Source organism: Hyperolius riggenbachi, chromosome 4, assembly GCF_040937935.1.
Source record: "Hyperolius riggenbachi isolate aHypRig1 chromosome 4, aHypRig1.pri, whole genome shotgun sequence".
In the NCBI taxonomy this organism is placed as follows: Eukaryota; Metazoa; Chordata; class Amphibia; order Anura; family Hyperoliidae; genus Hyperolius; species Hyperolius riggenbachi.
In genome coordinates, this window is record NC_090649.1 from 405,821,515 (window position 1) to 405,849,047 (window position 27,533).

General features: G+C 44.1%; 2 protein-coding genes across 3 annotated transcripts in view; one reads left to right on the plus strand and one right to left on the minus strand.

Annotated features, from left to right (window-relative positions):
- LOC137504210 (uncharacterized) overlaps nt 1–1,331 on the minus strand; it is a 160,039-nt gene extending 158,708 nt beyond the window's left edge. For both annotated transcript variants that reach the window (XM_068232315.1, XM_068232314.1), the window contains exon 1: nt 616–1,331. The gene's annotated coding sequence lies outside the window, so the exon portion shown is untranslated. The remainder of the gene's footprint in view (nt 1–615) is intronic.
- C1D (C1D nuclear receptor corepressor) overlaps nt 908–27,533 on the plus strand; it is a 53,644-nt gene continuing 27,018 nt past the window's right edge. Inside the window, exons 1-2 of the mRNA XM_068232318.1 lie at nt 908–1,493; nt 17,719–17,865. Coding sequence (XP_068088419.1) covers nt 17,725–17,865 — 141 coding nt within the window. The 5' untranslated portion in view covers nt 908–1,493; nt 17,719–17,724. The remainder of the gene's footprint in view (nt 1,494–17,718; nt 17,866–27,533) is intronic.

A 27,533-nucleotide genomic window follows, 5' to 3' on the forward strand; every position in this document is an offset into this window, starting at 1 on the left:
GTTGATGGCATTTCATTTAACTGACTGAACGAATGATTGCATTGTAGTAGACAGAGTACTTGGTCACAATTATTTTTTCCTTACTGTCAGTCAACAAGGCTTTCAATCTATGCTAGGTGCACACTATGAAATTTTCTGTCAGATTTGCTATCAGATCGATTATTTCCAACATGTCCAATCTGATTTCCAATCATTTTTCGATTGATTTCTGATAAAAGTGAACAGAAAACAGTCAGAAATCGATTGGACATGTAGGAAATAATGGATCTGACAGTAATGCTGGGAATACACGGTTCGTTTTTGAGGCAGATAGATGGTTAGATAGATAATTTCCGACATGTCCGATCTCCCGTTCAATCGTTTTGCTGCTCAATTCCTGATAGAAGTGAATGGAAAAAGATAAGAAAAACGAGCGGAAGATAAGAGAATCGACTGCAGAATCGAGCGGCAGAAACGAACCATGTATGCCCAGCATAAATCTGCCAGAAATTCTCATAGTGTGTACCTAGCATAATGCTTATTGCATTACATATATAGAGATGGTTTACCTATACAGAGGCTATAACACTGCATTATGTATATATATAGTCCTATACAAAATGTATGCACACTTACAATAAGGTCAAGCACTTCTCTGCACCGTGTATGTCAGTTTTCAAAGACAAGGAGCTGCATTTCATCCAGATACTTTTTTAGAAGAGTGCAGTCTCCACCACGGAAGCCATTTTGCTGTGGACATTACATGTAAAGTCACTATATTTGGACTTCAATTAAATGGCCGCAGCATTAGATCCCTATTCACGAAGCTAGGTACAATGATTGTGAACTTCACTCTACCATGGGCGTAGTTAAGGACGCGGCTACTATAGCAACACCACGATACAGTCTACTTCTGCCCACAGCTATAGAGACACGTTTCAGTGGGTTCTGTTAGTTCGCTACAGTGTCTACAGACTGCTTTGTGGGTAACTGGCTGTATTCATATAGTGCTGTCCACAGTCTGGGGTACACCATCTCACTACACACACAGCGTGTCAGGGGAGAACTACAACTCCCAGCATGCTTTCATGCGCACATTTCCTGTCAGGCCAGGAAGCAGCAAACTGTGCAACACACTAGTAAAAAAACAAAACAACACTTCTGCTCTGCCTCTCCTGCACTCTCCATTACTCAAACAAATCACTCCGCCAATCACTGCTGCTGCGCACATTCCTCCCTTGAAAACAAGCTTTATTATTAGCTAAGAGAAAAAGTTAGCACACATTCCTCCCATTCATTTCTGCTGCTACTGAGCCATGCGCAGCCTTCACAAACTATTACTTCTGTCAGTATCGAGTGGGCAGTGGGCAGGTACCACAAAGGTCCTTCAGCCAAGTTTACTATTTTGTGTCTAATCACATGGGTAAGATACGTCACTAGGGTCCTTCAGCCTTCTAGGAATCAGCAGCATTCACCATCTGCGGTTCATGTACATTTGATTCTGCCTGGCAAAGGTAAGATGCAAGGTATAAGTGTTATGGCAGTGCTCAGAACCTGATAGCTGGGGAGGAGGAGGGGGGGGTCTGACGAAGAGTACCCTAACGTTGGTGGGGGTGGGTAAAGGCTTCCTAATTCTGTTCTCTGGGTAGATTGGGGTGCAAAGGCGACCTAATATGTGTTTACTGAAGGGGGAAGGGGATGTCAGCTGTTTATGGGCAGCACCATGGCACGGAAGGGGGAGTTTTACATGATTAGGTATGTGTTAGCTTGCATGATCACAAACATGTATCTTGGGGTGGGTGTTTGCAATTTGATTAACTCTTAGGGCCCATTAACACTTGAGTGCGCACCACAAACCGCTAGCGGTTTTTTAAACCGCTTAGCGCATGGTTTGCTATGGCAGCGTTCCCACCAGGGCTGTGGAGTCGGGCAATTTTGGGTGCCTGGAGTCGGAGTCGGGAAAAAATGCTCCGACTCCTAATGAATTTGTAACTGTAATTAAAATAGAAAATATGATAAAATGTTCTATTTCTCAGATAATAGTCATGAAAAATAATGTATATATACAGTATATATACAGTAATAGCTGTGCTTAGTCCACAAAAATGAAATGAACCAATCAAAATTAGTTACTTGTGCTGCTTCAATAAAGCAGTCCCCGTATTTTTAAGGTCAGATATACATATCTGATTGTGACTGTTTATATGATGTGTACACAGGAATCTCTTATATATACTAAATAACATCTATGCTGTAAGAATAAAGCCTGATGTGTAGCTGTGTCACTAATAGAGATGGTCAACGAGATGGAAATAATTCTGCATTGATGCTGATTTATGCAAATGTATGCACTCCCTTTGCTGATGAAATCAAATAATTTGATATGTTGTTAAAATTTGGTTTGGTGACTACAAATTAAAGGGTAACTGAGACGGATGAAAAGTAAAGTTTTTTTTATACATACCTGGGGCTTCCTCCAGCCCCCTTCAGGCTAATCAGTCCCTCGCTGTCCTCCACCACCCGGATCTTCTGCTATGAGTCCTGGTAATTCAGCCAGTCAGCGCTGTCCGGCCGCATGCCGCTCCCACAGCCAGGAACATCCTGCACCTGCGCAATAGTGCTGCACAGGTGTAGTATGCTCCTGGCGGCGGAGTGTGTGCATGCGCCTGACTGGCTCAAGTACCTGGACTCAAAACAGAGGATCCAGGTGGCGGATGAGGACAACGAGGGACTGATTATCCTGAAGGCGGCTGGAGGAAGCCCCAGGTATGTATAAAACTTTAATTTCATCTGTTTCAGGTTTACTTTGTTACACAGTAGTACTATACTCTACATATGCACTCCCCACAGAGCTGCAGGGAATCCACTGAGAATGCTGTGCACATTGAACACAGAGGTGTTGTCTGTTTACAATCTCCTCATTCCCCTGCAGAGTACCTGCACATCATTCTTACATGTACCCACACTTACATTGCCTAGGGCCTGATAGATGTTCTTTGTTCCGGTTTGTACCTTTTACAAGTACTCTTACCAAGGACTAGTTTTAGTCTAAAGGGAATAAATATAGTAGTCTACATATCCTTCTCACTTCAGTTGTCTTGTAAAATTCCTAAGCGTTGGCAGTTAAGAGACAAATTTCATGTTACATACTTTTAATCAACAAAATTGTAATATGCAAATTAGAGGAGTCGGAGCCGTGGAGTCGGTGGAATCCTAAACTGAGGAGTCGGAGTCGGTGGATTTTTGGACCGACTCCACAGCCCTGGTTCTCACTGCCGCGATCGCGGGCGGTTTGCGATTAGCGATAATTGCAAATACGTTACATGCAGCATTTTGGCAGCGATTTTTGAGCGATCACAATTAGCATGTATAGAACCACTAATCGAGATCGCTCCCAAAAACGCTACAGTGTCCAGTGATTTTTCTGCGTTAATTGTGGAAAAATCACTCCCGCAAAACGCTAGTGGTAATCGCTAGCGTTTGCCATTTTAGTTGTGAACGGGGCTTTTAATTCTGGTTCCTGTAGATAAAAATTTTTGGGGAAAAGTTGACTTGAATGTAGGCTTATTTTGTTGGCACTAGTCTAGGTTATGGGATCCAGCAGAAAACCTCACAGGGAATGGTTCTGCAATAATAGCACACACTACAGCACAAAGCGTTGTAATTGGTAGGATAGAGTGGGCGTAATTTACTGCAACCTATCCGAAACCTAGCAGCTTGAGAGGGTGCCATCTACCCAATTACTTCAACAGAATTTCACTATGAGATTTCCTGCTGGGCCCCCTAAACTAGACTTGTGCCTTTTTATTTATATTATAATACTTGCTCCTTTGAACTGGTTCTGCTCCAGGATAGTGCCCTATGCTCCTGGAAACTGTGATATTCTATACATGACCACATATCTCAGGGTGACATTTATGCCTCCCGGTACAATAGAATCTTGATATAGTAAAACCTCTAGATATAGTAAACTTAGTCCTTAGGTCCCAGGAAATGTGCCTGTATAAATATACAATGCCTGACCAATTCTGATATAGTGTACTATTTTCCTGGTCTCTTGGAGTTTACTATGAAGGGATTCTACTCTATGGAGTTTTTGCTAATTGTCTCGTGTGATTTATAAATATTTTTTTCTAATAAAGGTGAGGAGATGGACTAGTCCAAAAATGTTCTAGTCAAATGTTCTGTTGAAGTGGACCAGAACTCCTCTCTGCTTTACGGAAAACAAAAGTTCCACTCATCCTCCACCACAGAGACCATGAGACTGCCTTGCCTATTCAAGGGACAGGAAGCACAAACAATTGAAAAGGATACTCCCATTTCCACCCCTCAGTTCTTTTCTGTCCTTTGGGATAGGAGGAAGCGAATCTTCCTGGCTCTATCGTGGAGTCCTAAGGAAAGGGCGACTGCTGGTTCATCTTCAGGGGCAGCCACGTTGGTGAATTCTGAGGAGGCAAGTGGGGCAGCAGTTCGCACGGCGCCGGATTCTGGCGTGTGGAATCGCCGCCTGATATGCCTCTGTCACGCCACCGGACCCTTCTGTTTGGGCCTAGAATGGCATCCTCCGTGCACAGCGGGCAGTACCCACATGACGTCACTTCCGCCGGAACAGTGATAGGCGGAAGTTCAATGCACGTAGACGCCGGAGGGAGTGCCTGCGTTAGAGGCAAATCAATTCTTTATTTTTATCTGGTAAACATGTAATACGGATGCTAATCAGGCAATCCAAAAGTTAAAATCTCTTTTACTTTTCTTGTTTTTATAAATGATCATTCCCCAGTTTACCTGACTCTTATGTGGTACATTGCTGCACAAAGGAAGTTGCAGGGCATGCTGGGTTGTCTTTTTTTGCTTCTTTATTTCCCCTCTGACTTAACTAATGTACAGAAGCAAAAAAAGACAACCCAGCATGCCCTGCAACTTCCTTTGTGCGACAACTTACCAAATAAGAGTCAGGTAAACTGGGGAATGATCATTTATAAACAAGAAAAGTAATAGAGATTTTAACTTTTGGATTGCCTGATTAGAATCCTTATTACTCGTTTACCAGATAAAAATAAAGAATTTATTTTTTATTTTATGCCCGTCAGTTACACTTTAAGCAGCCTCGCAGTGCACACGGTCTTGTTAGGCCTCCAGAGACCATGAATGATTCTCCCTCTCAGGGCGTGGACCTTGCTCCGATACCTCCATCCAGAGTAAGTATGTTGGCTACATGTGGCCATCCTAATTGTTTTATGTTTAGGATGTTGCTGATAGCCATCCCTTATGTGTTTGTGTCTTGCAGGTTGTTGCTCCTAGGAAAGCCTTAAGGTAGCCATACACTGGTCGATTTGCCATCAGATCGACCAACAGATAGATCCCTCTCTGATCGAATCTCATCAGAGAGGGATCGTATGGCTGCCTTTCCTGCAAACAGATTGTGAATCGATTTCAGCACAGCGCCTCGGGTATTCACCAAAGTGATGGTGGAGCTGGCGGCATTCCTGAGACTTCAGTATGTTAATCTGATTCCTTACTTGGACGACATTCTAATTGCAGCACAAAGCGAGGAACTTCTGATGTCCCATCTGCAGATTACCCTGGCTGCTCTAAAAGATTTAGGTTGGATCATAAACTACAAAAAAATCAGACCTCACTCCTTCTCAGGCAAAGATTTTTTTGGGCATAGTGCTAGACACCAGGATACAAATGTCCTTTCTTCCAGAGAAAAAGCTTTTGGATCTGATAGATCATGTGAAGCTCTTTCTAAGAGCAAAGCATGTCTCAATCAGAGAATCTGTGTCCCTGTTAGGCAAGATGTCAGCTTGTATTCCGGCAGTTCCGTGGGCACAAGAAAGGTCCAGAATACTCCAGATTTCCATTCTGTTATAGTGGAACGGAAGTCAGGATTCATTGGATAGACAGTTCTGGGTCTCCAGCCAGGTGAAAGGCTCACTCAGTTGGTGGGTGGAAGTAAAAAACCTGAAGAAAGGTGTAAATTGGAGTCGACAGCATCCTGTGGTTGTAATGCAAGCCTATGGGGGTGGGGAGCCCACAGAAATTCCAATATGGTTCAGGGTAAATGGAATCCAGTAGAAAGAGGGTTTTCTTCAAACCACAGGGAACTTCTTGCTGTATGGAGAGCAGTGAAGTCGATGGAATCAGCTCTGATAATCCAGTCAGACAACAGAACCGCCATTGCATATTTGACCAAGCAGGGCGGTACTCAGGCTGGTTTCACACCAGGACGTTGCGTTAGAGGGGACGTTAAGGTCGCATAACTTGCCCCTAACGCAACGCCTGGTGGTGTTGGCGCAGGACGCTACCAAGAGCCGCGTTACAAGCAGCTCTTGGTGCGCCTGCTCTGTCGGAGGCACTGCGGAGACCACGTGAGCGGAGCTCTCCGCATCACGTGGTCCCGCCAGCCAATCAGCGGCCGCTCCAAGAAGAAAACACTGCAAGTGCAGTGAATATTAAGTAGCCATGTGCCTGGCTACGTAGCGGCCTCTCCCCGCCTCCTCTCCGCCCCCAAAATAAAAAAAGCACCCGTACTGAGCATGTGCAAGCAGTCTAACGCGGCTCTGCCGCTTAGAGAGTACTGCATGCAGTACGTTGTCTGGTGGCGCAGCGTTACTATGTAACGCAACGTGGGCACTGTGAACAGCCCATTGATTTTTCATTGCTGTGCGGTGGGGTGCGTTACAGGCTGCTCTAATGTGCGCCTGTAACGTCCCACTGTGAAACCAGCCTCAGAGTCCTACATTAATCTCACTCTCGCATCAGATTTTTCTCTGGGCAGAGGAAAACCTTCTCTCTCTGAAAGCAGTACACTTCAGTGGTAAAGAGAACAGAATTGCAGATTATCTCAGCAGACAAACTCTCCTGTCTGGAGAATGGTGTCTCAAAAAGAGGGTGTTCAGACAGATTCGTCAGTTTTGGGGTCTTCCAACAGTGGACCTATTTGCCACTTACAAGAACATGCTTCTACCTCAATTTTTTTTTTTCCCCCTGGATCTAAAGGGTTATCCAGAGGCGATGGATGCTTTCACACAGGACTGGAGTCTGGAGAGGGGTTTTGCATTTCCTCCCCTAAACTTGATACCTCGGGGACCTTCAGAAGGTGGTTCAGGATCAGGCAGATTTAATCTTAATCGCTCCAGATTGGCCAAAACGAGCTTGGTATGCTCTTCTGTTAAAGTTAGCGATAGACCAACCCTGGACTCTTCCTCTGTGGGAGGACCTTCTCTATCAAGGCCCAGTTTTTCATCCAGTTCCTGCCCAGCTCAAGCTGAAAGCTTGGAATTTGAAAAGAAAATTCTTCTGAATCAAGGTCTTTCAAAAAATGTTATGAGTACATTAATACACTGCTTACTTCCCGTAAACCAGTCACTTCAGCCATTTACCACAGGCTGTGGAAATGTTCTTTTTTATTTATTTATTTATTTAGATTTAATCAGAAATCTCCTGAGTTTATCACTAATTTTTCTATTCCAAATATTTTGGGATTTTTTCAGGCTGGGCTGGAGAAAGACCTCATCAAACTTAGTACACTAAAAGTGCAACTAGCTGTGTTGGGAGCATACTTTAATGTTTCTTTTCCTTCTGACCCTTTAGTTAAACAGTTCTTAAAGGCTGCCAAGAGAAAGACAGTCCTGTCAAGACCAAAATTCCCCTCCTGGGACTTGAATACTGTTCTGAAGGCCCTGACGGGATTCCAGCTTGAGCCCTCGTCTGACTGTTCAATTAAAGATTTGACTCTTAAAACTTTATTTTTAGTTGCTATTACTACGGCTCGTAGAATTGGAGAGATTCAAGCGATCAGTATCAGATCACCCTTCATGACGATAATGGAGGATAGGATTTCATTTAAATTACCTCCTTCTTTTGTTCCAAAAGTGGTATCTACGTTTCATAAGGATCAGGAGATCCATTTACCTTTTGTTCCAATCCTTCAAATGCAAAGGAGAAAAAGTTTCATACTTTAGATGTTAGGAACATGGTTTTGCTTTATTTAGAAAAAACAAATGATTGGAGATTGGATGACAATCTTTTCATACAATTTCAGGGGGCTAGGAAAGGTTACAAAGACTCTAAAAGTACTCTTAGCAATTGGTTAAAACTAGGGATGGGACGAATCCACAATTTCTTCGAATCCGGATCTGAATCTAAAAAGGTTTTTCAGTATAGTTAGCAGGCTATGGGGGGCTTCAGTATAGGTAGCAGGCTATGGTGGTGCTTCAGTATAGGTAGCAGGCTATGGGGGTGCTTCAGTATAGGTAACAGGCTATGGGGGGCTTCAGTATAGGTAACAGGCTATGGGGGGCTTCAGTATAGGTAACAGGCTATGGGGGGCTTCAGTATAGGTAACAGGCTATGGGGGCTTCAGTATGGGGGGCTTCAGTATAGGTAGCAGGCTATGGGGGCTTCAGTATAGGTAACAGGCTATGGGAGGATTCAGAATGGGGGGCTTCAGTATAGGTAGCAGGCTATGGGGGTCTTCAGTATAGGTAGCAGGCTATGGGGGGCTTCAGTATGGGGTGCTTCAATATAGGTAGCAGGCTATGGGGGGCTTCAGTATAGGTAGCAGGCTATGGGGGGCTTTCGGTATAGGTAGCAGGCTATGGGGGGCTTGGGCATAGGTAGCAGGCTATGGGGGGCTGCAGTGTAGGTAGATGGGTAATATCCTCCTCCCTCCCCCCCCCCCCCCCCCCCCGCAGCCTTTTCCGCTCACCCCCCTGCATAAATAAGGAGAAGCAGCCTCTCACCTCCAGCGTGGAGTACAGTGCGGCAGACTTCACCTAGTTCCCCCTAGTGGCTGCCGGACCGGCTCTTGACGCGTAGTAAGAGCCAGTCACTAGGGGAATAAGAAAGTCTGCAGGAGGTCTGCCGATCCGGGCTCCACGCTGGAGGTGAGAGGCTGCATCCTCTTATTTATGCAGGGGGGTGAGCGGAGCAGGCCGTGGGGATCGGGAGGAGGACACTTGCGAGCGGCGGATGCGCGGCGATGCAGCGTCGGGATTCGGCGAGTGGAAAATGGTGTCGGGATTCGATTCCACGAATCTCGAATATTTCCTAATATTCGAGGATTCGGCGGATTCGTCTTCCCATCCCTAGTTAAAATGGCGCATCTCTAAAGCATATGAGTTATCAGATATACCTGCTCCATCCTGAGTCATAGCGCATTCCACTAGGGCAGTCTCCTCCTCCTGGGCTGAGAAAGCATCTGCGTCTGTTACTGAAATTTGTAATGCAGCCACTTGGTCTAACTACAACATGTTTATTAAACATTACCGGTTAGATCTTCAAATTTTAAAGATTTGGCTTTCGGACGCAAAGTGTTTTCTGCAGTTGTCCCGCCCTGAGAGGGGAGTTATATTGGAAATCTCATGGTCTCTGTCGTGGAGGATGAGTGGAAATATAAGCTTACTCTTACCGTTAAGATGAGTTCCACGAAATTCTCCACGACACGCCTAAACCCGCCCTGGTATGGTAAGTACACTTCTATACGACAAGTAATATGTAAGCACTGAGGGGTGGAAGTGGGAGAGTCCTTTTTAAAGGGAGAGTCATGGTCTCTGTCACGGAGGATTTCGTGGAACTTATCTTACCGGTAAGAGTAAGCTTATATTTTGCTTTCTTAAAACATAAAGTATTTGCTATAAGTCAGGTTGTCAGTGAGCTCTGCGATGTCTCCCAGTGCATAACTGCTGACATATGCAAATTAACCATTGTTGTCCTTAGAAGCTAAACACACCTACAGATCCGCTGGAATGCAATGTGTCAGCTGTTAATTGTACAGAGCCACAATAATCCAACATGCATACAGACTGTTTCAAACTGGTTGGTCTTCATCAGTGCATGGCACAGGTACAGACTAACCAACAAGCTCATAGTGAACCAGAACTCATTAGAGTGGGTAAGGTGCTACAATGGTCCAAAAAGCCCCCTTACTAAAATGTTATGGAAAACAAAAGTTTGCTTTCTTAAAACAGAAAGTATTTGCGATAATTCAGGTTAAAGTGAGCTCTGAGATCTCTGAGTCTCCCAGTGCATCCAGCGGATCTGGAGGTGTGTTGAGCTTCTAAGGACGACAATGGATAATTTGCATATTTCAGCAGTGATGCACGGGGGGACAGCTCAGAGCTAACTCTAACCTGAATTATCGCAAATAATTTGCGTTTTTTAAGAAAGCAAATTTTTGTTTTTCTTAAAATCTTAGTAAGGGGGCTTTTAGGACCATTGTAGCACCCTTACACATTCCAATGAGTTCTGGGTCACCATGAGCTTGTTGGTTAGTCTGTACCTCTCTGCTCTAAAAGATAAGCAACAGCATAATAACCTTTAAACAAAAACATTTCTTTGTTGCAGCTGATACAAATCCTAAAATAAATCTGCACAGTTTCTACTTCCTGATTCATGGAAGCAGACATATTGTTTACAGCCTGTACTTTCAAATGGGCGTATATGCCATAGGCAGTCATGTTACATAGGGGAGAGGTCAAATTACAACTAGTGATTAGACACAAATAAGGGGGAATTACACAGGCCAAACTCTTTAAATACATACAGGGTGCATTTCTGTTATGTTTTCCTTGTGTCCTGTGCAAGAGTTCAGGTCCACTTAAATCACAAATACTAGAAAAATAACATTATACAATGTATTTTAATCTGGGACAAATGTACCTCTTATGTGTTTGTGCATGTGTACAAATAGGTTATAAGTTGTTATAGGTTTTTTTTGTGATAGTGGTACTTAAAAGCAAACCAGAACAAAATAAATGCATGAGACAAACAATACCCTCCTACTTCTAAATATATTAAGAATCCTACAGTTTTATTTTGTGATTAATAGCTACAAAAAAACAGGTTCTGTGTTATTCTCTCAGCTGAATGCCACAGTAATTTAGTGTCCCAGAACAAATATCTACAAACTAGTGTCCATTTTTATTTCATACACTCGAAAGTTGATCTCTTCCAGGCAAAAGTTTTGAGGATTTTAATCAGTTATCAGTGAGAATTACATTATAGTCCATTTATAGGGAAGCTGCATACCTGAATTCTTAACCCTTACAGTGAGGAAAATAGAAGGGAACACAGCGCAGTTCTATGCAGACTTGGCACCATACATACATGTTTATCTCATCATGTTACATGTCAGTTCTGGTACCCTTTAAGAATATAGGTTTTTAAGTTGAAGATAGAGGTACCGTAAATTGAGTAGTCCATCGGAGTTGAAGGAGTTTTATGTACTGACTCCATAGCCCTGATACATAGATCTCAAAGTAAATGAGCTGAAATAATGTTTGACATGAATCCTCTTAAAATTGGGGCCAAACTTGAGTCTTGTGTTTTTCTTTCAACAATAGTGGAATTTCTCTTTAATGCTTGCCAGCGCCAGGAATGTGTTTGTAGGTTTATCCGACACACAGATGAAAGTTTTGAGATTAGGCTTCTACAGTTTGGTTTGACACTTTGCCCAAAACCTGTTCAATGTGATTCCCAGCCAAGGAAGAGGGTAGAGCGTTGGTTTACTTTCTCTGCAGCCAGCCAGTCATTGTTCAGGGTCATTGATGTGGTTATTCATCTCATTTAAACTGTATCCTACACAGATGAAAGTTCCTGCAAATGAACGCTTTTTTCTCTAGTGCATATAGAACCGGCACGTTACACATGACCTGACCTCCGTGAACTCTCTTCTGGGAACTGGGAATTTTTGTTTTGCATTTATGTTGTGGCTTTTTTTTAAAGAGAGACTCTTTGAATTGATTGTGGGCAATTTTAATATGCCCATTAAAAATTGCATGATTATAACTGCATCCGCTGTAGTTCGGGGGGTTGCACAGAAGTGCATAGTTTTTAAAGATCTCGGAGCTGTTGTGCTAGAAGTCTCAACATACCTTTTAAGTCTTTTTACATATAAGAAAGCCTAAAGAAGAGCTTAAAGTGGCACTAAACTCAGAACTTCTTCTCTGCTTTTAAAGATAAGCCACTGAATGATAACCTTCAGGGCCCTTTCACACTGAGGCGGTGCAGTACCACAGCTTAATGTTAGTCTATGGGGTGTGGTACCACAGCTTAATGTTAGTCTATGGGGTGTGATACCACAGCTTAATGTTAGTCTATATTATAATCACACTCCCCCACGTTGCGGTACACTGCGCCAGAAGTTCCCTATCTAATGCGCTTCAATACCTACGTTACCTCGTGGCTTCCTGCAGCGTTCTGCGTCGGACCGGAAGTCATGTAAGTATGGTAACGCGCGTACGTGTAAAAAAACCCACTGCAATTATCAGCGTCGCACATGCGCGGAAGCGTATTTTATAAATACGCTTCTGTGCACATCATCTATTTCACAACAGGAAGTGAGCGTCACTTCCTGTTTGGCTGGATGACAGAAGGGTATTAGCACTTACTAACGTGGTAATCCCTGAAGGCCTGTGTGAAATTTCTTCATTACAATTTATGGAAATCCTAAGATAACATTGAAGCGTTAACTTCCTGCCCAATACTGGGAGCACTAAGGACTAGTTCACACTCGGCGCTTGGAGCGCCACTAGCCCGCGATCTCGTTCGGCTCAGTGATCGCGATTTGTAGCCAAAATCTCGCGATACAGCTCAATTTGTGCTTGTGATTCCCGTTCAATAGAATGGAAAACACAGCGTAATCGCCCCCGAAACACAAATACTGCAGTGGGAATGTATCCATAGGGATACATTAGTAGCAGTGCTTTGCTGATCGCCGGTGAAAAATCACCAAGTGTGAACCAGCCCTCATGGTCTATTTCCACTAGCATGTTGCATTCCGCATACATTTTTCTGTATGCAGATTTCTGCGCTTTTTCTGCGAATGTTAATGCAGAAATTAGTATGGGGCTATCGTATGGGAAACAGGTGCGTGTTGCAGGAATCTGCAGCATGCAATCTGCAATTGTGGAGCGATGCATAAAAAAATACAAATTAAATGGAAGTGACTACATTGACATGAATCGGTTTCAGTTTCAATGCAAATAATTGCATTGTGAATTTTCACTTCGTGGAACGAGCCCGGAAGAGATTAAGCTTCAATGTTTACTTATTATCTCAGAGCTTCTGCACATCTCACAGCCCTGATTCACACTTGCTGATAATAGGCTGAACACACACCAGTGACTTTCTTAGCAAATTTGAAGACTTTTTATTGTGTGCTGTTGTAGAGTTCGGATCCGCTTTAAAAGGAACCCGAGGTGAGAGGGATATGAAGGCTGCCATATTTATTGCCTCTTAAACAATACCAGGCATTGCCTGGCAGTCCTCCTGATCCTGGGTCTCTAATACTTTTAGCCATGGACCCTGAACAAACATGCAGCAAATCAGGTACTCTGACTCAGCTGACTCTGGGTTTACTGGATTACTTCTAAGCTTGTTCCAGTATTTTGACTCAGACACTACTTATGCCAGGAGATCAACAGTGCTGCCAGGCAACTGCCATTGTTTACAAGGAAATAAATATGGCAGCCTCCATAATCCTTTCACCTCGGGTTCCCTTTAAGGCGTTATTTCCTCTGAGAGCCACGGCTGTTTCTGATTCGGCCACGGCTCCCATTCTGCTGCGTAGCTGCAGGCTGAGTTGCTAGCCGTGCCAAGCATGGCTTAGGGATTCGGCTGCATAAATCTAGAGCATTTGCACGTGCAGCTCACATGGGGCAATACTGTGAATCTTTATATAGTGGAAACGGGCCCTAACTCCTTACTGACAGCGCAGCTGTGGCCCTTTGAGGCCCAGAACCTTTTTCTTACTTTCCTCACTGATCACTGTGATTGCCTTACAGCCTGACTAGTGCACGGAGCTCAGCTGTCGTAAGTGTGCGGCGTAAGTGTGGGAGCGCATAGACCTGGGCAATGGAAATCTATGCCCTAGCAGAAATAAGAGGCTGCAAACCAGGGCCTAGCAAGTGTGAGCATGTCAACTCCCCCATCACATTTGAGCCCCGGGCTCACCACCACCATGTGTCGTACGACCACCAAATTTGGAGTGTAGGGGGTGTACCCTCCAGACTGGTTCCTAAGGCTCATACAATTATATCTCAGGAACTAGCAGGACTGGGGGTTTCCTCTCCACCCTCCATATTTGGTGGCTGTACATGGCTGAGACAAGGTTGTAGAGATATTTACATCAGAGCCCAATAGAAACTGTCACTACAGCTAAAAGATTGTACTGGACATGCACGATTACTGCAAAAATCAATTCTAGATCATTGCCCTAATTTTTTTTTTGTTGAATCATTTTTGCAATTAAGTAAAAATAATAATTTTTATCAACCTCCTTGGCGGTAACCCCGAGTCGGTCTTGAGGTAGAAAAAAACAAGCCAGGAGTGGTTATCCCGAGTCTGACTTGTGGTAGCCGCCGGGAGGTTAATGCAGAGCATAGCGCGCAGTGGGCGTTTTCACTCACCTCCCCTGGGATCCAGACGCCTGCAGCCATTCTCCTTCCTGTCCTCGGAGGCTCTGTATCTTTAGGGTGAGATCGCTGTTTGATCTCACTACAGAGTTACAGCGCCACCCTGAGGACGGAGGGAGAACTGCAGCACTGGCTCTCAGGGAGGTAAGTGCTGAGTTACAGCAGGCTCTCTAGCAAAATTATTTTTTTCCCAGTTTTAGAATCTAAAAGCCTGCAAAACAATTGCACCGCCTAGTGCACACCAGAGCGTTTCGGCTGCGGTTTGCGATCCGCTTGGGTAATGTATTTCAATGGGCTGGTGCACACCAGAGCGGGAGGCGTTTTGCAGAAACGCATACTCCCGGGCTGCTGCAGATTTTGGATTGCGGATGCGTTTCTGCCTCAATGTTAAGTATAGGAAAAACGCAAACCACTCTGAAAAACGGCACTTCAGAGCGGTTTGCCAGGCGTTTTTTGTTACAGTAGCTGTTTAGTAACAGCTTTACTGTAACAATATATGAAATCTACTACACCAAAAACGCTTCCCAAAACCGCAAAATGCTAGCTGAAACGCTACAGAAAAAGAAGAAAAAGCGTTTCAAAATCTGCTAGCATTTTGCGGATCTGCTAGCGGTTTTTGGTGTGCACCAGGCCTTAGACCCTAAGATCTGGAAAGAATCATACTGCCAGGGGGTTAAATAACTTTTTTTTTTTTTTTTAATAAAGTCCCCTTTCACATTTGGAAAACAAGAAAGCAGTAGTCAGTGGGCACCACAGTATATCACCTGATGCGTAGAGCCTGTGCACTGTAGACTTAGTAGTATGCAGCCTCACTAGCGTGCTCTAGCAGTAGAGTGTCTACAGGAATGAATAGAGGAGATGTGAAGCTGGCACTGCTGTGCGTTTCACGCCAAATGCGCTTCTACGGAGGCTTAAAGGGTGCCTCCGTAGAAGAGCATTTGGCGTGAAACGGCCGTCGCGCATCCTGTACCCAGCACCCACCACCACCATTGGGCCTCCTCTCACCCTGGTATGTGTACCATTCTGCTTATCATGCTTGCAAGACTGCACATGTGATTTTCCTTTTTTTTTATACTAATAAACCAGCATTCACAGCTGTGCCAGCTGCACATCTCCTCTGTGCAAATTTGGACAGAGGCGCCAGGCAGGTTAAAATGATCTAAAAACAACTAAAAAGGAGGAGTACAGGTGGACTTACCTCCTGGGCCTTGGTGTTTACACGTCTCCTGTCACAGCAGATCGCCCCTTCTGTGACAGACATAATATGTCATTTTTGCTTTTTGTATTATGATGGCAAGCTCTTAGGGTCGTGTTTTGTTTATTGTATATTGTTTATGGTTTGTATGCTTGATTTTTAGCTTGCACTCCTTGCCTGATGAAGCGGGTTATACCTGCGAAACGCGTTGCGGAGTGCCAAAATAAATTGTTATTTGCAATTTGAACAATCTCGATTGTCCATCATTTCAGGAGGTAAGTCCACCTGTACTCCTCCTTTTTAGTTGTTTTTAGATCATTTTAACCTGCCTGGCGCCTCTGTCCAAATTTGCACAGTATATAGTCCACCTTGGGTGGAGGGGACTGTCCCCTTCTTTCTATCTACAGAGAGCGACTTCTTAAACCTGAGTGGGGTCAGGTTCTAATGCTCCCCACCTGCATTTCAAGTGGTTGCCTATGTGGTAACCCGTGTTTGTGAGTATATCCACATCTGTTAATTATTTTGCCAACAATTGTTAGACTTACTGCACTATATTGGGCTCTCGGTTTTTCTTTTTGTTTCAAGTGTCACATCTCCTCTATTCACCCCTTTAATGTTTTTCTGATTTTAAAATTCAAAAATATTTAAATATTTATATTTAAAATATTTTATTTAAATTTGTGTTTGTCTGTACAATTTTAATATTAGATGTGATTAAACTAGCATGCATTAAATAATCTATACATTCCCTGCAAGCAGCTTTTGCTGCTGAGACTGGACAGTCTAATTGCAGATTTTGGCAAGTTTTCCCTACCAATGCTGGTATATTATTATTAGTGATGAGCAAAAAAAATTATAGAAAATAAATTAATCATTCAAAACCAGCAGCTACTGATAAATTACCTGGCATCTTGTTAATTTTCACCTTCCTATGGTCTTTACCTGAGAGTGACTGGGAAGGTGGGCGGAGGATCTGCACTACTGGGTGGGCATGGTTGAGAGGGGTTAGAGTTCAGCTTGTTGGAAAACGCCACAGTTTCTACCCAGGTCGCCTGGGGATTTTTTGTGGTAATATTTATGTAAATATAATTAAGGCCGTTTAGAAGAGTTTTTAATATCCTTTATAAGGCATATTTAATGTAACAAATTTAAATCCACATTACGTACACTTTAACCACCGGAGGCTTCGACTGGCTCAATTTTATTTCCTCCTTGTACCTGTGGAAATTTGCATGTAAGGGGAATTTATTCATCAGTAATTATATATGGTTGCCAAGTTTTTGCTCTTAAATTTGATTGCACCTGCTGCACCGCTCTTGTTTTGCCGTTTTGTTTTGTTAAGATTGATCCATGGCTTTCTTTTTTTAGTGGTCCATTACTCAACATTTCTAAACGCCGATCTTACTAAAAATGTATTTTGTAGAAAGTCTCTTGGCACTCGGAGAAGACACGACTCGCATTTTTCCCCTTCTTACGCCAGGTGGATACGAGCCATTCTTTTACGTTGTTATCAAAACAGCAGAGGAGTGCTCACTTCCTAGCTGTGTACGTGATGAACCTTTCTCAATCCCTTCCAGTTTCATCCTGTTATAGTACCTCAGCAGTATTTCTTACCAGCCACTCCCTCTCCTAATACAATCATTTTAAAGGATTTAGAACAGGATTCCCCTCTGGGCATCGGGGCTATGTGTGTGAGGTCTGTTTCTCTGGCATCCTCCGTTGGTGTGAACGTGCTGTGGTGGTGTTGACTTTGGCATTGGGCGCTCCAGTTTAGAGCATTTTTTTTCCTTAGTTTGTTTGTGTTAGTTTAGCGTAGCCTGGTGAATTTATTTTTTAAATAACATTCTTAGTGAACCGCTAACATGTACAGCTGTAACGCTTCAGGTGGTTAAATTACGTGTGCAACGGCTTGCAAAAATTACTCAAAATCCTAAAATATTGCAGCAGCTTGTCAGCGAGTGTTGATTTTGGCTCTAAAACCTAATAACAGAAACAGGTTATATTTAATGAAAAAGTATATTACAGTTTGTAGTACGTGATGACAAAAAAGGGCTCATGTTTAATGTATGATTTGTATCTGAGAAACAAAAATGGACCTAGTTGTGTTTGCACTTATTCTCTCAGGACAAAATGGCTGACAAGGATTCGGCTGTAGAAGAGTACCCCACCGAGATCCATGAATACCTTTTAGCCTTTGATAAGACTGTCGGCAGTGTTGATGAAATGTTAACCAAAATGATGTCCATTCCCAGATCTGAGCTTCTTCAGAAAGTAAGTGGTGATGTAATGTGTTTTTTTTTTTTTTTTTTTTTACATTGGTTCGTGTTTTCTTGCCTGTTTTCAAGTACCTTGTAGGGGCTGTAAACCTTAATTACAGCTTGGTCCTCGTAAAGCAGCCATTCTCAGCATTCATATGTAATTGGGGAAAATGTTTCAGGGCTCTGTCAGGTCTGATCTTACACAGAGTCCGTTACGAAGCAAAGAGTGTTTGGACCAGCAGCAGTTCTCTCATTAGATTAAGCAACATGTTTCCGCCAAGTCTGTCAGTGATAGAACCAGTCCTGACTGGAATGATGCTGGAACTTAAAGCATAGTTCTTTTTATATGCATTCAAAAATGTTTACTAGCTTATATTTTTATCATACATATTGCATAAAAATTTTTTCTTTTTTTTTTTTTTCTTTTTCAAATTTGCAAAATACAGATTGAGAATACATCACAGAGTCTCATCTCCACCTCTGTGACCTTCAGCCTATGGCTCACTCACAATTATTCTGAACCAATTACCCCTTTAGTCATACGTACATGCAGGGGTAAGCATTTGTTTTAACAGTTAAAGCTATGCCACCCTGCTCACTGCTTGCCTATCCTGGTTGTCAGTGTCTGTAGGGAGGTGTGGCTTCAGACTGAGTTGTGGGAGGAGTGAGAGAGCAGTCAATAAGGAGCAGAGGATCTATGATTTGGAGCAGCAGGTGTTTGTGTCCTTATTTAAAAAAAAAATCTTACAGATTTTTTTTATTCCATAAGAATTTAAAATGATGAACTTGGCGAACAATTGACCCAGGTGTATACGATTGACTTCATCATTGAAATCTTAATTGGGTCCATGGTTTGCATCATGGTTTGAATATCTGTTAACCCGTTAGCATCTTCAAACTAAATATTTCCTTTGAAGATGTGCACTCATTTTAACCTCAGCTGGCAGAACACGTTGTTCTGCCTAATGAGGTCATGCAGAGAGGCGCAGGGAGTGTTATTCTAGTTACCTGTTCCGAACACTGGACCAGCTTCTCCTCTTCATCCACCCGTACCACTGCACTCTCTTCCATCCTTTATTTGGAAGATTTTGACATGATGTGCTATTTTACTGGCATTTTTCTCTAAATTACCATACTTCACCAGGAGCTATCTGATGGCCTCTGGCAGAAATAGCCAAGCCCGACTGGGCTCGGCTATTTCCAAGCAGGCTGTGCCAATCGCTGGATCCAGACTGGGTAATGTAGAAACGGGAGAGCGGTGGAGATCGGGGGGTGCCGGACACTTGTACTAGCTAGCCTACTGCTAGATAAACGTTTTACACCCATTTGATCACATTAATTAACTTGGAGACACAAACTGGCAAAACCTCCTGAGTGGCGTAACACTCAGGAGGTTAATATTCAATACATATGTAAGATGCGCTCCAGTCTAGTGTAAGAAATATTTTAGTATTAAGACTGCTGCAGATAGACTACCCAGAACAAATGCAAGGCAAAGTATGCTGCTGCACTTTGAATATGAACCACTACATTTTCCTGTGAGTTCCAGGGGGTAATTACTTGATGATGGTAGATCCAAAACTCTCAATTGTGTAATGCAGCTTTTGTAGTATGAAGCTACCACCACTCTACTGTGCGGTAAACTGATAGTTCACCACACAACATGCACACAGCTCTCCGGATCTCAATGGCTGATGTGGCAGCTTAATTGTTGTTACAGTTTAACAAGATAAGTTACCTCGGAGAGATACATCTGGTGTAGTACTACTTTAATATGAATAAAACTGCTGAAAATACATGTACAAAGGATCAGACTTGGCATAATATACAGTAATGAGGGCTGAGACAGCAGATGTCCAAGGCTGCCTGTGGTCTCCCACAGCCACCATCCGTCAGACGCAGCGGTGTTACCACTACTTTGGCTATCATGTCACTGATTTAGTACTTCATCTGTTACGGAGAGAAGAGAAAGTGTAGAGCCTAAAAGAAAAAAGGATTTAGGGCCGGTTCACACGGGCGATTTTGCGGCATGAAATGCGGTGTTTCATACGGAACGTATTTCGGGATCTACCGCTGTCCCATTCAAGTGAATGGGAGTGTTCGGGGCTAGCTTTTGCAGGCTTTCATGAAAGCCTGGCGGTAGATCCTGGCATTGCGTCTCGAGGTGGTAAACTCTGGGAAAGCAGTGTAGGGTCCCAAAGCGCTAGCTTTGAAGGCTTCACAAAAGTCTTCAAAAGCTAGCGTTAAAACGTCAGCATTTAACGTTGACTTTTAAACACAACGTTTGCCAAAAGCTTGCCAGACGTCCGTGTGAACCAGCCCCTAGACGTTTGAGGGAAATTACAAAAATGATCCGCACTTTGCCCATAATATATCTTTAGGATTATCGTGCTGCTTTCTGCGCCTGCATGCCTATAGTTGGTACTACAAGGTTAACGTGATCAAAATTGACTGTGATCATGCCATTTTTATTGCTGCTGTCAGTTTAAGCATGGCTAGAATTCCTCAGAGCCTTTTAACACCATATAGGGACAGGCTCTCTTTCCCTGTGGAAATGTGTTTGAGGTGATCGAGACGTTAAAACGTGACTGGGCAAGCATGATGTTTGAACAGGGAGCAGGGCGCCTGTCAACTTCCACCACTGGAGAGCAGTTTCAGAAAGAAACGAAAGAGATGGAAGTGGCAAGTTATCATCAATGAGGTAGCGTGCTCTCTGCAGATTAGTCATGGTAAATTCTATTACTGGCATGGGCAAACTTTTTCGGCTGTGAGCCCTATTCCTCTAGTGGCCCGCTTACCTGTGCTCTGTGCTATCCTCTCTTCCTCCTTCAAGGTGGGGTTTAATACTAAAATGCTACCTGATCCACGGGACTGGCCGGATCAGATTGTTGCAATACCCACCGCTCCTGTGGCCAGCAATGGCTTGGTTTCTATTCAGTGTCATGTCTCACACAGAGCAGAGTGCAGGGAGGCGGGAGTCGCTGTGGAGAGGCAGAGCTTCCCAATGGCAGCTTGGAAAGGGATTCAGGAACGCCTCCAGTGGGCTTTTAGAAGGGCTTACCTATCCTCCCTTCCCCCTTGAGATTGTCGACATGCTGCAAGTTGGCAATTTTGGGGGGTAGAGGTTGGCGTGGGGAGGACACCGATACACTTTAAGGCTCCCTGCACACTGCAAATCCGTTTTGCGATTCCGTTTCCGATTTTTCAATTCCAATTTTCCAGGAATAAATTCAACAGAAAAACTGATCAAAAAATGCAGCATGCAGTAAAGATTAAAAATCGGAATCGGATGTAAAAAACGATTAAAAAGCAAAATCGCATACAGTGTGCAGGGAGCCTAAGAGTTACGATAACACGGACGGTGGCTCACATGACTCCACTGTGGCCATGGAGATCAATGCTGGAAAGTGCAATTAGGTGAGTTTAATTTCTTATCACGCAGCGCACCCAAATTTGCAGGAGAGAGGGATCTGGCCCTCTATTGGTGTGCCCGATTCAAAACAGCAGGCTCATTTGCCCAGCCCTTTTCTATCAAATTATCTATGATGAGCTGACTTCCATAAAATCTGTTTGAGATATGCTCTGCAGTAAGATCTCTTAAGGCTAATTTCACATCAGGACGTTGCGTTAGAGGGGGCGTTAAGGTCGCATAACGTCCCCCTAATGCAACGCCTGGTGGTGCTGGATCTGGACGTCAGAGTGAGCCGCGTTGTGCAGCTCACTCTGGCATCAGTGATGCCGTGATGCGCACTCTTGTGCGCATGCGGCATCACGTGGTCCCGCCGGCCAATCGCCGCACAGAGTGGCCGCTCCAGGAAGTAAACACTGCACGTCACAACGTGCAGTGCATATTAATTAGCCATGTGCCTGGCCGCTCTCCGCTCCTCCACAACATTACTGAGCATGTGCAAGCAGTCGTACTGCATGCAGTACGTTGTCTTGTGGCGCAGCGTTACAATGTAACGCAACGTGGGCACTGTGAACAGCCCCATTGATTTTTCATTACTGTGCGGTGAGCTGCGTTACAGGCTGCTCTAACGTGCGCCTAAAACGTCCCACTGTGAAACCAGCCTAATACACAAGGGCGAAAGTGTTGAGATCTGCCAGTGCCTATTTGACTGCTACACCAATGAAGTCAAATAAATTTTTAGCAGAATCACTTACTTTGCCAAGTACTACCTGGAATTGGTTTGGCTCATAAAGGTTCTGGAAGGTGTGTGTGTGTGTGTGTGTGTGTGTGTGTGTGTGTGTGTGTGTGTGTGTGTGTGTGTGTGTGTGTGTGTGTGTGTGTGTGTGTGTGTGTGTGTGTGTGTGTGTGTGTGTGTGTGTGTGTGTGTGTGTGTGTGTGTGTGTGTGTGTGTGTGTGTGTGTGTGTGTGTGTGTGTGTGTGTGTGTGTGAAGTGTCTGACCGCCAAGAGCTGAGGCTGCCATACTACGGTGCCACCAGTCCAATTTGGTAATCATCTGTTATCCCTAAGGAGACATTGAAGGGGGGGGGGGGGGGGTACAGAGGGAGGTGAAGGTTCATCATCGATGGCCCATATCTTCATGGAAGTAGTGATGGCTGATGCTGCTGAGGTCCCAATTGCTGACATCTGGCATTGCTGGCCAAGGTGTTCCAGTTCAAAAGGTGCAGTAGATGCAAGTTGTGCCAATAGATGAAATGTGGGTCCGTCACTATAAGCTAGAATCCAAACGACAGAAGCAGCACATCAGTAGTAGTGCAACCAACCAAAAACGTTCTCCTTGGAGGGAATACATGCAAACTTGTGGACCGCTGGAACAAGTGCAGGGGCGTAACTAGACTTAATAGGGCCCCCTGCAAAAGTGATAGCATGGGGCCCCCTTGGTCCCTGAACCCCATAAGGGTCACGTTACTGAGAGCCATCGAATGGCAGCAGAGACTGTTCTGCTGTGAAACAGTGGCTAAAAGCAGGAAAAAAAACACGTACTCCCACTACTCGCTACTCTGCATGGCGGAGGAGGTGGCAGGGACGGTTTTTGTGAGCGAACGGTAAGGTTTTCTTGATACTTAGCTGCACTTGCAGTTGGGGAGAGGAAGGTGGAGGGGCCCCCAAAGCAATCCCTGCAACCCTCCTGCAATGGCAGGAATTTCATGGGTGATTGCTATGCCCATGAACAAGTGCATTGAAAATGGAGACCATGTACTTATTTAAACCATGTTTTTGTGTAAATTAATGTGAAAAAAAAAAACTAGTGCGGATCAATTTTTATTTGCCTTCAGAATACACATCTTTTTTTATTTAACTCTAAACTTACTCCCTCTCCCTCTGTGTCAGTATCTAAGCAGCTGTCTGAACTCAAATTGTAGACCGTGTGAGCTTAATACCGCTTTAAAGAAAAACTCTGCATTTTTATTTAAAAATTAAGTTTTTTCATTGTCTACTTTGATGGAATCTGATCAGAGAGGAATCTGTTGCCGCCAGTGTAGTGCAAACATATTTCCAATAGATTACACCATGAAATCTGTTGGATATCTGTACAGCCATCTCCGCCTACTCGGGGTCCTTAGGTGTATAGTGTAACCCTTGGCTCATGGTGCGCCTGTAAGTGGTGCTGAGGTCACCTGTTTGCCAACCAGACTCCTCCAGCCTCTTCTCTTTGTCGGTGCCGAGTGTCTGTACCCTGTGTCTTGGCAGCATGTTCATGAACTCATGCACACACACATGCGAACAGGGCGTGTGGTACAGGCGCCCAACGGTGGTGTGTAGAGAAGACTCTGCTCAGGACACTGACGTAGGGGCTGCTCAGGACTCTGACGTAGAGGCGACTCAGGACACTGACGTAGGGGCGAAAGCAGACAGTTGAGCTTAGCACCGCTTCCACACTCGCCAGAGGATACACATTACACATGGGGGGAGGTTGCTGGGAGGTCCACCGGTTGTTAGGAAACCAAATGTTGCTTGCTACCACTCAACCGACCAACCAGTTTCAAGCGCTACCTTTGCATGTTGGATTGATTGTCAATTTCAGCTTGAACTTAATTGAAATTACAATCGGGCAGCACCATTGCGTCATCGATCTCAGGCAGATTCGATCAAAATAATTGAAGCTGCCAGGGATATCAGTGAAAATTGACCAATGTATGCGCACTTTTACCGATTTGCATCCCCTTTCTCTAGGAAACCATTAGATTTATTCATCCCATGGAAGTCGATGTTTTTTTTCAGCTTTTTATTTAAATTTTTTTAAATATACAGTATACTGCAATTTTTTTTTTGTACTTCATCTGGCATCTCCCATTTACCTTTCATTTTGTAGATACTTTTTAAGTAGGATTTAAAAAGAATTTAAAGAGAGGGTTGAAATTCATTTCAATCAGTAGCCAATATCCCCTTTCTCACAAGTAATCATTTCCTTTTCTTTAATAGAGCAGGGGGGGGTGGGGGGGGGGGGGGTCTGTATGGCTGGTATTGTGGGGAGGTGGGGAAACCCCTCCCACGGTGTGATGTCATGACCATGGTCCTGACAGTTTGCTGTCTGTGAACCTCATTGCTTTAAAGAGACTCTGTAACACAATGTTCAGCCTTATTTATTTTATCCTATAAGTTCCTGTACCTGTTCTAATGTGGTCTGTCTTACTGGAGCCTTTCCTAGTTGCACAGTGGCTGTATTATCTCTGATATATAATCTAATGTTCTTTCCTTTGTCAGCTTTGTCGGCTCAGGCAGGAATGTGCTGCTCTGCTGTGATAGGTAGAAGTTATACACACCCTCTCCACGCCCCCTCCAGGCTCTGTATGAGTCACAGACTGAGCTCCTCTCAGCCTATCACACTCTGGTTAGCAGCCATGTTTTTTGTTTGTAAACACTGCCTAAAACTGGCAATTACAAGCCAGGATTGCAGCAGGGGGTGGCAGAACCAGCACAGAGGGGCCAAGGAGAACATAATGAATAGAATGGTATGCTTTTTTTATTGTAATAATTTTAGAGTACAGATTATCTTTAAGTGAAATAACTGCTTTTTTTTTTCCAAATGCCAAGCAAGCCGTATCTCCCTCTGTGCATAGAACACTCAGTAACAAACGTTCCGTACAGATCACCTGGCAGAACTAAAGATGTCACCACCTGTGATACATTTCAGAGTTGAAATCGGGGAGAGGAAAGCTTTTACGATGGGCAAACACTGACTAAATAATTTATAAGTTAATATTGTAAATAATAAGTAATTTTATTAATTACGTCATTTTCACTACAGTTCCTTATAAATATGATGTACCATAGTCCATTGCTGTAGGAGCAGGTTGTGGTGAGTAGTAGCGTTCTGTGGCACAGGATGCTTCTCGAGAGCTATCTGTAAGTGGTCCGCTGATCCCTGTAATGAATTGGGATTAGCCTCATTCTAGATTTATGCCTGATGGTGGCAGCAATGCACTTTGGTGAGATCATACAGGGATCTTTCTGCCAAGTATCTGCAACACATACACAATTTAAGTATTTTGCTGAAACTTCTGTTCTTGCCGGTTTCTACCTCTCTGTGAGAGACTGCACTGGCGGTGTGAATTTGGAAATGAAAGTTAAAGCTTCAAGTCAGACATGTGAGTATACTTAAAGGGGACCTGTGCAGTTTAAAGTGGACCTGAAATCTTGCACAGGACAGAAGGAAAGCATATAGAAATGCACCCTTGTATGTATATAGAGAGTTTAGTCTAATTCCCCCTCACCTGCGTCTAAACACAAGTTGTAATTTGATCCCTTAGTTGTGTCAGCTGACTGCCACAGCAGATAGTAATTGGAAAACACAGGATTTTAACAATATGTCTGCTTCCATGCAAGCAGGAAGTAGAAACAGTGCAAATTTATTGTAGGATTTGTATCTGCTGTAACAAAGAAATGTTTTTCTTTAAAGGTTATTATGCTGTTGTTTATCTTTTAAAGCAGAGGTTAAGATCTGAGTTCTGGTCCACTTTAACCACTTGAGGACCCACCCTTTACCCCCCCTTAAGGACCAGCGCTGGTTTGATTGATCTGTGCTGGGTGGGCTCTGCAGCCCCCAGCACAGATCAGGGTGCAGGCAGGGAGATCAGATTGCCCCCCTTTTTTCCCCCCTATGGGGATGATGTGCTGGGGGGGTCTGATCTCTCCTGCCTGCTGTGGGTGGCGGGGGGGGCACCTCAAAGCCCCCCTCCGCGGCGAAATTCCCCCCTCCCTCTCCTACCTGCTGCCTCCCCCGGTGATCGGGGCTGCACAGGACGGCTATCCGTCCTGTGCAGCCAGTGACAGGATGTCCCCTGTCACATGGCGGCGATCCCCGGCCGCTGATTGGCCGGGGATCGCCGATCTGCCTTACGGCGCTGCTGCGCAGCAGCGCCGTACAAATGTAAACAAAGCGGATTATTTCCGCTTGTGTTTACATCTAGCCTGCGAGCCGCCATCGGCGGCCCGCAGGCTATTCACGGAGCCCCCCGTCGTGATTTGACAGGAAGCAGCCGCTCGTACGAGCGGCTGCTTCCTGATTAATTAGGCTGCAGCTGGCGACGCAGTACTGCGTCGCTGGTCCTGCAGCTGCCACTTTGCCGACGCACGTTATGAGTGTGCGGTCGGCAAGTGGTTAAAGAGGAAGTATAGCAAATGACATAATGAATAGAAATGCTTATTTTTTACAATATTTACAGTATTTATAGATTATTTAGTCAGTGTTTGCCCATTGTAGAATCTTTCATCTCCCTGATTCATATTCCTAAACGTATCGCTGGTTGTGACATCTTTAGTTCTGCCAGGGGATCTGTATGGAATGTTCTACGCACAGAGGGAGATACTGCTTGCTTGGCAGTTGGAAAAAGCCATTATTTCCCATAATGCAACACTGTTCACAGATAGCAAATTGTCAGGACCATGGCCATGACTTCACACTGTGGGAGGGGTTTAACCATAATATCAGCCACGCAGACCCCTTTGATCATCTAATTTAGAAAAGGTAAAGATTTCTCACGGGAAAGGGGGTATCGGCTACTGATTGGGATGAAGTTCAGTCCTGGGGTAAAGTTCCTCCTTTAAGCAGTAAATAAGTTCTATTTTAGTGCTGTGTCCCACATAGAGCTGTGATTATTTAGGAACCGCAGTTTGAGCCATAGATGAGCTGAAGTTCCTTGGCCTGACTTGTTAGGCGCTATTCCAGCTGTAGCTTGATGGTCTTTGTGCTGCTGCATATTGATGCCATAGTTGGTTTACAAACTTCTAAACCAAGAACTGATGCTCTGCTTTATGGCAATGGAAACCGAGGCGCCAGCAGAGTAAAAATTGATCATAGGTAAAAACAGATAAAAGATGGGGGGCAAGAGTGGACTTACCTCTCCAAAACCAAACACAACCACTATGTATGGTTTAAACAAGATTTAATTTGTACTCCAGAACAAATGCAACGCATCTCGTGGGTCTGTAGCCCGCTTCCTCAGGCAATAACAAAGATAGGAGTAACTATAGAAGTTGTGTAGCCAAGTACAGCGCCTGGCGCCTTTATGGAGTTGGTAGCACAGTCAGTGCAATGTGCTGTATGCTTATATCGGCTGCACTAGTTTTGGTGTGCTGCTTTTTGGTACTTAGGTTTTGGTTAACCTTCCCTATTAGGATGTTAGCACAATAAAGAAATGTTGAAAAACAATACAACACTGAAGTAAAGGTGCGTACACACATGCGACTATAGTCGTTTAAAACGATCGCT